The 13424-nt window shown below is 39.9% G+C and overlaps 1 protein-coding gene across 3 annotated transcripts in view; it reads right to left on the reverse strand.

The window, feature by feature from the left end:
- Positions 1 to 141: 141 nt before the first annotated feature.
- The window catches only part of mast1a (microtubule associated serine/threonine kinase 1a), a 58556-nt gene continuing 45273 nt past the window's right edge, over positions 142 to 13424 (reverse strand). For 2 of the 3 annotated variants that reach the window (XM_084104235.1, XM_084104234.1), the window contains exons 16-27: positions 13254 to 13419; positions 12543 to 12644; positions 11292 to 11414; positions 11095 to 11204; positions 9001 to 9161; positions 8628 to 8893; positions 8300 to 8533; positions 7931 to 8160; positions 7700 to 7822; positions 7399 to 7532; positions 7126 to 7313; positions 142 to 7022 (exon numbers count right to left, since the gene is read on the reverse strand). In XM_084104235.1, the coding sequence (XP_083960361.1) occupies positions 5272 to 7022; positions 7126 to 7313; positions 7399 to 7532; positions 7700 to 7822; positions 7931 to 8160; positions 8300 to 8533; positions 8628 to 8893; positions 9001 to 9161; positions 11095 to 11204; positions 11292 to 11414; positions 12543 to 12644; positions 13254 to 13419 (3588 nt within the window). In that variant the 3' untranslated portion in view covers positions 142 to 5271. Of the gene's footprint in view, positions 7023 to 7125; positions 7314 to 7398; positions 7533 to 7699; positions 7823 to 7930; positions 8161 to 8275; positions 8534 to 8627; positions 8894 to 9000; positions 9162 to 11094; positions 11205 to 11291; positions 11415 to 12542; positions 12645 to 13253; positions 13420 to 13424 lie in introns of all 3 variants that reach the window. The other variant, XM_084104233.1, reaches the window with a different exon arrangement.

Genomic DNA, 13424 nt, shown 5'->3' on the forward strand with positions numbered 1-13424 from the left:
ACTCATACTGTGATAAAGGAGGACAAAGGCTCAGTGACCAAAGGTCTATGTTGACTTGACCAAACAAAAATCTAGCAATGCCTTTATGAACTTTACTGTGTGAGTTTAGCATTATTATCTGAAGCAAATAAAAGAAGCATGTAATTTTATACAATACATCTTTATTAATTGACTACACACACTGCACCTCAGTTAATGGACATCTGCATTAAGTGAAAGTGATGTACAGAACCAAATAAATAGAATAAATTACAGATTCGTTTCAACGCAACCTGTCCAAAATGCCACACATACACGATTCTCTTCATTTCTCCTACAGGACATTCACATTAGAACAGAATATGTTTATGTCTTTATTTTCCTCTATGTACAGTATTGTACAGAATTGTGGACAGTTCATTAAAGCAACGTATAAAATAACTATATCCGACATGAAATAAAGTGCATTCTCAAAAGATCACATCTTGTAGGAAATTACATTAAAAAACTGAAATTTCTCAAACAAACACAAGCACTTAAGAACACATTTTGACATACGAGTGGACGACATACTTTAAATATGTGTGGATTCTTGTTTTTCAGTTCACTTTGTGAATCTATTCTGCAGTGGAAATCAAATCATTCAAAAGCGAAGACGACAGGGTTTAACGGTGAACATTATAAAACATTAGTTGGTTCCTCTCGTATTCAACTATAACAGTCACATGGTATAAAGTGGAAACATTCAGGCCAGTGAAGTGTTAGACATCTTTAACCACATCTGAAAAGTCATGCATGGGAAAGGGATGAATATGACAAGAACGGCAACTTGTGTTTTTTTGGATTGTTTTTTGGATTGTTACAAACATAACATTAGATATATTAACACATTCACCCAAAATCTTTACATTATTTTATGCATATGTCATCATCACTTCTCCATTTCACTGATATATCCAAATAACTCTCTGTGTTGAGTTTCTGTATAATACAATAAATAAACATTATGCTTTTAATAGATATAAAGAAATCTTCACTAACACCAAAACCAGATATGAAACAGCAGAAGATATCTAAAATGAAAGAGCTGCTTGAGTGATAAACAGCGTCAGAATACATTTACGGAAGGATTAATAGATATCTGAATGTCTATCCAAAGGCATTTTCATGCTACAGTATGAAATACAAATAAATAAAGCACTCTTGGTCTTGTCACTGATTGCTCTTACTCCTACTACTAATACCACCATTTAAATATAAGGTGTGAAATAGTGACAGTGTCCCTGTTAGCCATCAGATGGCAGAATAACCCAATCTATAGACCTCATACACAGCAACGCCATCTTTGATTTTTAGCGGGAATAAAAGCGAGGCTGTGAGGGATAGACATGCATCTATTCAGTGGGTTGTACTGTTATTATTAGGGGTTCGAGCTAGTAGTGCTGAAACCCTATTGTAGTTGTTATTATTTCCAAGGATCAGCATTCTTCCCTAAAATTGATCGGGCAGACCAAATCAAAAGTGGTAGAGACTTGAAACTTTTAGGGATGATAGTACCCACCCCGTCTACAACGTCACCAAAACTCGGCCCAATCGGCCAGATGGTGGCGCTACAGCGATCAAAATTACTTAATGGCTCATAACTCCTAAACCATTAGTCACTTTCTTATATCGTTGGAATCCTTGGCCCAAGACCGGATTCGGTCGCAATCCTGGTGAAATTGTCTGGTTGGCCTATTTAGTTTTTTCGAAAAACCTACTTTGCAAAGTAATCCTAAGTTTTTCACCCGATTGGAACCAAACCAGTGCAGAAAGATTCTCTGCAGTCTGAATATCAATAATTATCGAAAAACGGCTAACCCTCTTAAACGAAATTAGATGATTTCACCAAATTCAGTACACCTGTATGGGCTCGGTCTGTGGTCACGTGAAAAAGGACACAGCGACTGGCCACTTGGTGGCGCTGTTTTAAAAAAACGTGTAGCTACGCAACAATCAGCCTGGGGTGCGTTTCCCAAAGCTCAATGGAAACTGCGATCATAATTTGGCCAACGATGCTTTTGGGAAACGCACCCCTGACTGACTTGAAAACTGGCATGCGGTCTTTGTCCAAGGTGCCGAGATTGTTTATGAGGACATTTGCATGTCTTGAAAAACACAGCCGCCATCGGCCAATGAAGTTTGAGCAGCTCAGACAAGGTTAACGGAGGCCGATCGGAACGAAACTGTACCTTATGGTAGAACTCCTCATTCTGAGCAACTTTGCCTATATGACCGCTGCATGTCAATCGAATCGTTCGTTAAATATTGGAGATTATTTCAAAAACCTACTTTCGCGAACTAGTCCCTTTAATTTCTGCTTGCAGCTATATTTTTGTTCTATATAATTAGTCTATATAATTGTTCTGGTTACGAAACACTGCAAAACATTCTTACCAAGAAATTTCAGTAAACTAAAATCTGGACATGAGCTGTGGAAAATTATAAGTGATTTAGGAGCTTTTTACAGCAGACATAACTGAAAACACAGTAAGTTTATCCCTCACAGCCTCGCTTTCATACCCGTCATGGCGCTGCTCCGAATAAGGTCTATTTCTGCCACACCTCAAATGGTCCTCATCATGTGATACATTTGAGTTACATTAATAAATACATGAATTAAATGATAAACCAAAAATAACAATGTCCTTATGTTCTACAATTTAACTAAAGTGTCAAAACCTAAGATATGACAGAAAATAGTTAAAAGCAGTTGATTCTTTTGAATACACAAAAATGTTTTCAGTCTTCTTCTAAACGTGTATATAATTAGCTTTACTTGATAATACTGAGACAAATGCAATTTATACCATTTAGTTATTTTATACCAATACTTTACCATGTTTTACTACTAAAACCATAGTATAGTATTAGTAGTATTACTATAGATACAGTATGGTTACTGTAGTAAAGTATGGTTACTATAGTAAAACCATTGTTCATCTCCACAACTGTTTCCTAGCATTCAAGTGATGATGTTTCAGAGGCTTTAGAAATGAAAAAAGAACAAACGCTGCAAAAAACCATCAGTCGCATCCCTACAAACATTTATGTTTTGCATATGCTGAAAAATGAGAAACAAATGTTTACTGATATTTTCTTTGCATGTAGTGAACAACATTCAGATCACAAATGGCAGGGTACACCGGGTTGCCATGACAACAGTGACATGTATTGATGCTTGACTAACTATAGAATATTTTTTACCATACAATCCTCTTTCGCTCTGCAGATTTCTACAACCATCATAAATGTGCTGATCCAACAACCTCTCAAATCAGGGCCTGTTATGACTCATGAAGGATGTCATCTAAAATTGTGATATGCGTAATCACTTCAAAACTTAAGGTTCCTAGTTTATGGTTTTGTTTTGAATAGTCACTGCACTACAAACATATCCAGTGCCTTACACGTTCAGACCCTTAACCAAATTCTCAAATTTTACCGATTTACAAAACGTATTAGCATTCATTTCAATATATGGCTACTTTTGAATTGCTGTCAATGGAGAAAGATGCTCTCTTTGCAGCCAGATGGTGTAGTTATGACATCTACTAGTAGGCTAACTGCTCCATGCTAACCTGCCAAACCATGTCCTCTTGCTTTAAACAGATGAGGAACCCCACAGCTTAAGAATTATTATTCGGGTAGCGCATCTGACACTTGAGCGTGAGGTCAACAATCACTTTCAAGGACTATTCAGTAGCACAAAATAGAGTCAAAATGCTCTAGCTTGAGTCAAGAGCTGTGCATAACACTGACCTACATGCGAGAATGAATTAAATCAGTCTTTAAACAGCGACTGGATATTTACAGAAACTGTGAGGCTTGAAACATACTCTAGGCAAGTATGCAAATGTAGAGGTGCCTGCTTGACAATGCATTGCAAACAGGGCTTGACATTACCACATGCCAACCAAACAAATTCTGGTGGATTTCAGCAGTGGCGTGTAACGCAGTATTCACTTAAACAGTCAGTTATATTTTAAGTGAATGTAAAGAGTTGAGAAAGAAAACGCATGTGTAACAGTATAATGGATCCGTGCATCAATCTTAAAGTGACAGCAGCCTAATTTACCTGCCGCCAAATTGTGATATACTATAAAAATATCTATATGGAAGAACATCCTGCACACATTATTTTATATATTGTGTGACCACAATCCATAATGCTGCAAAATATGCATTGCATTCTTTGTTGCTGCAGGATGCGCTATAATGGCCATTAGCATTAACTTCTACAATCAGATCAACTATTTTAACTACTGTCACGTTGCAATCTTGTCTTTTTATCTGGGCCAGATAGAATACATTTTTGTTTGATTTGACAAAAATAGCTAAATTTAGCTAAAGAAGCTAAATTTACGATATTAAAGTAGATGAAAGCTATACTTGCATGGCTGCTGAATGCACCGACTTGCCATAAAGGGACTCTGATATTTACCTCAGAAGCTATCATTGCTGAAAAAGATGGCTCGGCAAATATTAAATTGAAGACTGAATGCTTATGCAAACCTTGGTTTAAAATAAAAATAACATATCATTAAAATGTCAACAATTTTAACATTCAGCATTTGTATTTGTATTTGTAATTCAGTATAATGTATTTGTAATTCAGTATAATGAAAGAATTGGTTAAGTGTGAATTTTATGAGGGGAATGAATCTACAGTTTAGCGAGCATCCCCCACGTGGCTTAAGTAGTATGCGCTAGCTGCTAATGGATATACAAAACTCCTGAATCAGGTACAAGCTTTGAAACAGCTTTCAAAGCAATGTGTCCTTGATGACGTTCTGTCTACGCCAAAAACATGATATGATATTACCTTTTCAGTTTTTGTGTTTTAAGGAAATCATGTGGCTGGTCACCTTAGAAAACGTAGGAACATTGTTTTGGTGTTCACAGTATTCAGCATTGTTTGATCTGTTAATGCACTTTGCGCTTGTTTTTTTGTTTTACCTTGTTTGCATAAGCACCACGAAACATGCACCCCCATTCACCTTCTCACAAACACAAACACCCAACACACATTCTTGTATAATACATCTATCATAATTGTCTGACACAGCTCTGCATGTACAATAAATAACAGCCTTTAAAATAACCTTGGAGTTATTGTCCTTTGTTCAGCATAATATGATTTAGTCACTTGTTTTCACTGGTTGGAATGTCCACTAAATGTCTAAGTGCCTGAAAACATTGAATTCTGCTAAACCCCCATTAAAGGCATCTATCTTTCCAAAAAGCACAAGATCAAGAGCCATTCTTAGGAGTAACGACAGTCTTCACCTGTGGAGAGGTGATAGTTGGACTCTGACTGAATCCTTTGGAGCTTGGTCTACTCCCAGAAGCAGACTCAAATCTTCCTGGTGCACAAGCCTGGGTGACCTCCAACTCTTTGGCCTTGGGCCCCTCTTTAACAAGCCCTGTAGATTTCCCTGTGCTTGTCAACTGTGGAGCCATTGCAGATCTTTCCCCAGGAGACTGAGGTTGAGATTTGGGCAGATCAGGAGGCACTCCAGTTGGAGAAGGAGTAGGAGATGGAGAGTGTTCCTCAACAATCTCCAAGAGACATTTGTCCTCCCAATCAAATGTTCCACGGAAGCAGCTGACCGGAGCCAGGCACTTGTCCTGCCGAAGTTTTCCCAAAACAGAGCACTGCGCTTGGGGTGGGTGGGATGGGACAACCCCTTTGGATGGAGCTAAGGCAGTTCTCACCCTGACATCTAAAGTTCTGGTATAGGGATCTAATACGCCCTTTTTGAGACCCTCTCCGTCATCTGATCCCTTACTTGCTTTGGTTACCTCTGTGCTTGTTGTCCTCCCAGGAGCACTACATGGTATGCTTGGCTTGACTAAAGTTGAAGTCTTCCCAACTTCTGTTTTCACTTCTTTCTTCCCAGTATCCTTTCCCCCATCTTTTTCCAACATGTCTTTGCTGATAACACCTGATGTACTCACAGAGCATGAAGGCTTAGTGGTTCCTTGAGCCTGGTTTTGGGGAATCTTTGTAAGACTTCCTTTGTCATTATTCCCTGCTTCCATGATGAAACTTGGATCTGTTGTTTTAGTAGACGGGGAAGACGTTGTGGCCAGGGGTGATGGAATGGAGGCAACTACACTACACTTTGACTCGGATGCTACTGGAGAAGATTTGGTCAATGGAGGCTGCCAAGTTTGGGGTTTGGCTAGGCAACTTTCCTGTAGAGTGAAAGGGGGCCTCTGAGATGTTTCAACACTTGGAGATTTTTTACTACCAGGTGGAGTAATGCCACCAGGAGGGAGTGTCTCTTTGACCACCCCTGATTTAGCCTCACTAGCTTGACTTAGTTCGCCAATCCTCTCCTTGTCTCTATCCCTTTCTCTCCCAGCAAGCAAAGCATCTCTACTCAAAGGTGACTCCTGCCGGCCCAGTTTCCTGACCGGCTTCAGAACGCCCGTTTCAGGCGGTGACGGGGTCGGTTGTGTGGGTGAAGGAGAAGTTGTTGGGGCAGATACCAGATTCTCACCCTCTATTTCCACCAAACTCTGCAGGCCAAGCTCACAGTGGAAACCATCCTTTCTATAATCCGAATGTCCAACCTCCAAACTGTGCTTCCTCATCATTCCAATCCCACTTTTCTTTTCAGATGAAGATGAAAGTGGTGACCCAAGTTTCTCTGCTGACTGCACTCTTTTGAGTAGCGGTGATCTGGGTGGCTCTGCGCTCTTGGGTCTAGGCCTTATGATCGGTGGGGACGAGTGCAGTTTGGCAGGAAAGGTTTGTGTGGTGTTGGAGCTTCCGATTGTGTGTCCAGGCAAAGGAGGTGGTGAGGATTGAGTTGGGGATGGAGTATGAGCCAGCGGAGACAAAGGAATGTTGCCAGCAGACTTGCAGCGGGCTGAACGATATTGGCGGTGTAGCTTTGGGGACAGTCCATGCAGGGAGCTGGGCCTCATATGCTGGGTTGTTGCAGGGGAATTTGGGGTACTGGAGGCAGGAGAGCTGTTCTGGGAGGAGGCACCTGGGTCAAGAAGATCAAAAGCCAGGGTTTAATGTGTCCATTAAACTTTTTAATTGTTAGATTTCACCTTTTATAATCACAGAACACATTTTGATCTACTCACCAAGGTGGGACGACTCGGGTGTTGAACGGTAGCTCTGGGTGGGGGAGTGACCAGACAGGCTGTGTGTTGGAGAGCCAGGAAGACTATCGCTGGATGACAGGGAGCGGTTTAGAGACGACAGACTACGGCTTGTATGCAGCAGGTTGGACTGCTTAGTGATTTTGCGGAACAAAGATCCGCGCCTCTTACTGTGAATGATCATGGAAGAAAAAAGACAGAGGTGAGAAAAAAGATAAAAGATTTTCTTATATTGACGATCCTAACACATTATACCTCTCTTGTCCCTCTTTCACCGGCCTCTTACTGCGTCTAGCCATTTTGGACTTGTAACTGGACTTGCGTGCAGGTCCCACTTTAATGGAAGTGTTCTCAAAGGGTGTGGTGGTCAAGGTCACCTTGTTTCCACTCTGAACGAAGATAAAGCAAAGAAACATGCACACCTTTATCAATGAATCGTGCTCAAATTTCAAATTTGAGGACAGATGTGTTATTACTTTTCTAAGAGCTAACTAAATTTCTAACTTGCAATTTTTGCCTTGCTGATGGTAACATCTCATATAAACTCATGTCTCACCTTAAGTATAAGCTCTACCACTTCAGTATGGACCAATCCATGCACAGATTCACCATTGACATGAGTGATGAGGTCACCAGCAGATAGTCCTGCATCCTGGGCAGGGCCTCCATCCTCCACGTGCTGTGATTGGATAAGGACAGAATTACTAATTACTCCATCAACAAAACTATTGCAGCATTTCTGTTCAATACTCGGTCAACTTTATCTCATGGTGTGTTGCTTTCTCACCCAGACTATGTGGTGCACACTGTAGACATCAGTGTCTCCAATGTAGACCCGAATGGCACGGAGTGTGAACCCATACTTTTTGCCAGAGCGGTGGATGGTGATCGGTGAACGGAGCACCATGACTGTGGGGCAGTAATCACGGCTGGGAGAGGAGTCTCGTGATGAGGGGTTGGATGAGAGAGACCGTGGAGACATAGGACTGGCCAGTGGAGAGCTACCGTGCTGCTCAACTAGTGATAATGCAAAATTGTTTGCTCATAACAACTAAGCACAGAATTTTTGCATTACAATAATGAGATTTGGAAGGAAAATGCATAAAAATAATGTCAAAATGTAAAATCTCACGTGTGATTGGAGGCTGAACTGTACCTCCAGGAATGATGACAGACAACGCGGTGGTAGATGCAGATTTGATGACCTTGTTGCTGGGACGTGAGGTGCGTTTCTCCCCATCACTAGACATCTGCTGATGACGCGCTCGCCGAAGCACCAGATCCTTGGTCGCCCGCTGACCGACCGGGTCACCGATGGGGATCGCTGCTGTGGCCCCAGTAGAAGGTATGGCCTGAGGTGCCGATATCTCACCTGTTCTCGATGGCTTGTCTGCCAAATTTACATTCACAGAAATGTACATTTTACACAACATCTGACTTCATACATAAGCACTTCTTTTTTTAATTAACTTTCCTCGACTCACCTGCCCCTTTACTGGCACTGGTTGACATCACTTCCTTCCCAGCATTCCTCTGTTCGTTCGCACTGGGCGAGGATGGAGCAGTGGCTCCCTCTACTGATGGTCCAGGGGTTTTAGTGGCACCCTGTCGTGCGGAGAGCTCTCCATCGCCCTCTTGAGGAGCCGCAAACCGGTGCGTGTCCATTAGGGCTGAAAAGCGGCGCCGGGCACCCATCGGAGGACTGAAGTCTCCCTCCATATACAGAGACTCAGAGCATGACAGACGTTTCCTGTGAAAAGTATTGGAACATGCCACATAATTTAAAGCATCTTTATGCGCAGTATTATGGTGATATATCTGACAGACATGGTTTGAATCAAACTCTCACAAACGTACATCTCAGGTGAGCTCGTCCTCCAGCTCTTGTCCCTCATGCTGAAGCTTCCCAGACTCTCCCGTTTGGCCATCTTGTCATCGCGGCGACCTTTGTGCTCTCGACGGGTGACTACAGGGGACTTCTGCTCCAGCTGGGACAGGTGCTCCATGCTGCTATACACCTGAAAGACAGAGAACAATGCACGAGGCTGCTTTGTTTACACCTCACATGGGCTGTAGAAGTCTGTAGGAAGTCTGACTTTTTTGAAGAATATCCTGAACGCAGTTTTCTATAGAATAATAATATTCTATAACACATAATCTTCTGAAGCCATAAAATAGCTTTGTCTTGGAATATAGTGCACAAGTCATTCAAAAGTTTGGGGTCAGCAAGTATGTTTTTTTGTTTGTTTTTGAAATAATACTTTTATTCAGCAAGGACACATTCAATTTATCAAACGTGACAGTAAAGACTTGTTACAAAAGATTTGCATTTCAAATAAAATATTATATAAATATTATATTTAAATAAAATATAAATAAATCACAAAAATATTAAGCAGCACAACTGTTTTTAACATTGCTAATAGTCAGAAATGTTTCTTGAGCAACAAATCAGCATATCAGAATGATTTCTAAAGGATCATGTGACACTAAACACTGGAGAAATGATGCTGAAAATTCAGCTTTGATCACAGGAATAAATTTTATTTTAAAATATGTTCAAACAGAAAACATTTCTGTTAAATTGTAATAATATTTCACTGTTTTTACTGTATACAGTACAAAAATACAGTAAAAAAATGTATGCAAAATGCAGCCTTGGTGAGCAGAAGACAAAAAAAAGAAAGAAATATTACTGACCCCAAATGTTTGAATGGTAATGTATATAATTATATGGTGCTTTCCTGCTACTTTGGTGCTTGAAATCACTGATGTTGTTCATCATCCAGTAATTTTGCTGTTTGCATAATTGTGTTTGTTTTGTTGTTTATATAATCCAAGGTCTTTGTTCAGGTCCTGAAGAGGGTCGCACGTCTTGAGAAGAACCCTTTAGCATATTCACGCTAAAGATGATCAGAGAATGTTTATTATGTAAGTGTGCGATTGTGTTCGCTTATCTGAAGCCCCCTGCTTCACACGAGTGTTTTTATCAAGCACCTGCGTTCAAAACAAACACATTAAAATTCCTGCCATTTCTGGGAAAAGAAGGTTTATGCAAAGTATATTATCTGGCAGAGGACATGTTTAGAAAATTGTTTAACAGTGATGACCTTTTCAATGGATACATGTAGGAAAGGTGGGGTTAGTTGTCACATGAGTTATATGTCATAAATGTGACCCTGGACCACAAAACCAGTCACAAGTCGCACGGGTATATTTGTGGCAATAGCCAACAATACATTGTATGGGTCAAAATTATTGATTTTTCTTTTATGCCAAAAATCATTAGGATATTAAGCAAAGATCATGTTCCATGAAGATATTTTGTAAATTTCCTACTGCAAATATATAAAACATTTATTTTTGTGAGTGAATGCAGCACAATAGCAAACATAAATGGACAACTTCAAAGGCGATTTTCTCAATGTCTCGATTTGTTCTCGACCCTCAGATTCAAGATTTTCAAATAGTCGTATCTCGGCCAAATGTCGTCTTATCCTAACAACCCATACACCAATGGAAAGCTTATTTATTCAGCTTCCAGATGATGTATGAATCTCAATTTCACAAAATTGACCCATGTGGCTGGTTTTGTGGTCCAGGGTCACAAATGTTCAAATGCACAAATGCTTTTGCCAAGACTTCTAACATCTAAAAAAGTTTTTTAGAAAATAATAAAAATTTTAAATTGTGATATCTAGCCCCAGTCTCCACTAAAACGAATCAGATGTACCGGTAATGTGAATTTTTTTTATCAAATTACGACCTATATAAAAAGGATGGGTGTTATTCAATTCACATTTATTTGTATAGCTTTTTTTTACACAAAAGCAGCTTCAAAGAAAACGCACTTTTCAAATGTTGTTCCAGGGTTAAAGAGTGTGTTTATGCATGCAAGAGTTTTTCTTAGAAAGAAAGCATGAAATATGGATGCAGTCATGTTAGACTGACCTTGCTGAAGCGCGGTGAGCAGGAAGAGAACTGTCTTATCTCCACCGGCTCATCATCGTTGGTGTCGTCCTCGTCGTAGGAGTTGATGTGCCTATAGCGCTCGGACCGCGCTGAGACAGAGGGAGGGTAAGAGGATGGTGAGAGATAGAGTGATGCAGATCAAGGGCAGACTCAAAAGCAGTTGTGAATGTCCTCACTGTCAAAATAGCTGGTGTCCTCCTCAGACTCCAGATGAGGGATGAACTCGGCCTTCTGTCGGAGTAAACCATTCCAGTCCAATCCCGAGAAAAACGAGTGCTGCTTCAGTTCAAATGCTCCACCTGTTCACAAGGGTAAACAGACATGCATTTATAGACAATGTAAACAGATAAACATAACATCTTAGTAAGATATTAGGTGTTATGATCATGGACTGTGATGCCAAACGCTCAAACTGTCTGACTTGCTGTCCTTTTCTTTTTCAGAAATATATCAATATATATGTCTTAATTTATAAGTATGTCCAAGCAACGGTTTTCCATACAGTGAACAAAAACTAGGGACTGTAATTCTAATGTCTTACAAAGTTATGCATGGAATAACACTTTGCGCATCAAGATGGAGTCACGGCAAACATGAATATACACAAACACAAATGAGATTTGAAAAATATGGTGGAGGAGGGAAAACATTTCTGTACTCTTCTGTAAATCACTTTTTTTTTGTTTTCAGATCTTGACAGCTTTCATCTCATCATTTTGTCTCATAAGCTTTCATCATTTATTTTCATTGTATAGAAAACAGCGACAACTTTCACATTCTGTGACAGAAACCATCATATGAAACAACTTTAAACGATGACAGAAGTTCAATTTTTGGCTGAGCGATTATATAGACTACTATTCAAAAGTTTGGGGTCAGTAAGATTTTTTTTTAAAGAAATTAATACTTTTATTCAGCAAGGACGCATCAAAATGATCAAAACTGAGAGTATGTTACTATAAAGTTACTAAATATTTCTATTTAAAATTTTGAACTTTCTATTCGTAAGATTCCTGGAAAAAATGTATCACAGTTTCTACCAAAAAAATATTGAGCATCAAATCATCATATTAGAATGATTTCTGAAGGATCATGTGACACTGAAGACTGGAGTAACGATGCTGAAAATGAACATTTTAATTGTAAATTATTTTAAATAGTAAACATATGTCAAAATATTACTGTTTTTACTGTATTTTTGATGGAATAAATGCAACATTGGTGAGCAGAAGAGACTTCTTTAAAAACATCAAACACAAATCCCAAACATTTATATGGTAGTCAACAAAAAAAGATGAAATAATAATATGCATAGATGAATTGCTCACAATAAGACCAAGAACATGAATTCAATTAAAAAGGATCCAATTTGATTTCATGTTGACTTGTTGAAGTTGTCTTGACAGTGAAAGCGTGGTAAAGTGTACCTGTGCCCAGTCGCACCACTGGGTTGGTTTGCAGCAGGTCAGAAATCAGGCTCTGAGCTTCACTAGGCAACGCCTCATCTCCCTCAGGCCACTCAATATAATCTGCACAAACAAACAAACACAGAAATCTGTTGGCAGCACTGACGTTCTTCATCCCATTTCAGTTTATGTAACTGCAAACCTTTGCAAGAAAAACAGAGCGCTTTGAAAGAGTTCTCTGGAGGAGAAAAAAGGCTTAGCTTTTGCACTAATCAACACTGCTGTTGCTAATATTAGCACAGATGTTGCTTTTGAAGCCAGATTAGCAGAAGAGAAGTGTCAGGACACAATGTGTGATTAAGCATTAGGATTTACCTCTGCATGAGACGCAACATTCATGGGCTGTTTACACCACGCCGTAACTAAAAACGTAAAACTTTTTATGCGTTTTGGCCATTCGTTTACACAAACGAAATTTTTTTAACAGGTCCCCGTGTAAACAACAAAAACATGAATCTCTGAAGAACATGACGTCATGCACATGCGTATTACGTGTTCAGTCTATAGTGTTTCATCGCCATCTAATGGCCTGGCAGCAGAATACAGCGTTTATAATCGTTTTCGCGGATCTGTGTGAACGGGGATCGTTTTGAAAAAAAAGTGTCGTCTGTATGTGGAAAACTTCTCCGTTTTAAGCATATCGTTGTCGTGTAAACGTACCCTCTGACTCACCTGTGATCACCTGACCAAAGAGCTCTTCAGGCGTGTCTCCGAAGAACGGCACACAGCCCACTAGGAATTCGTAGAGGATGATCCCCATGGCCCACCAGTCCACTGGTTTCCCATAGCCCTGCCTGAGAATGACCTCTGGGGCAATATACTCCGGTGTGCCGCACACCTGAG

This window comes from Abramis brama (genome assembly GCF_963993115.1).
Source record: "Abramis brama genome assembly, chromosome: 2".
Classification (NCBI taxonomy): Eukaryota; Metazoa; Chordata; class Actinopteri; order Cypriniformes; family Leuciscidae; genus Abramis; species Abramis brama.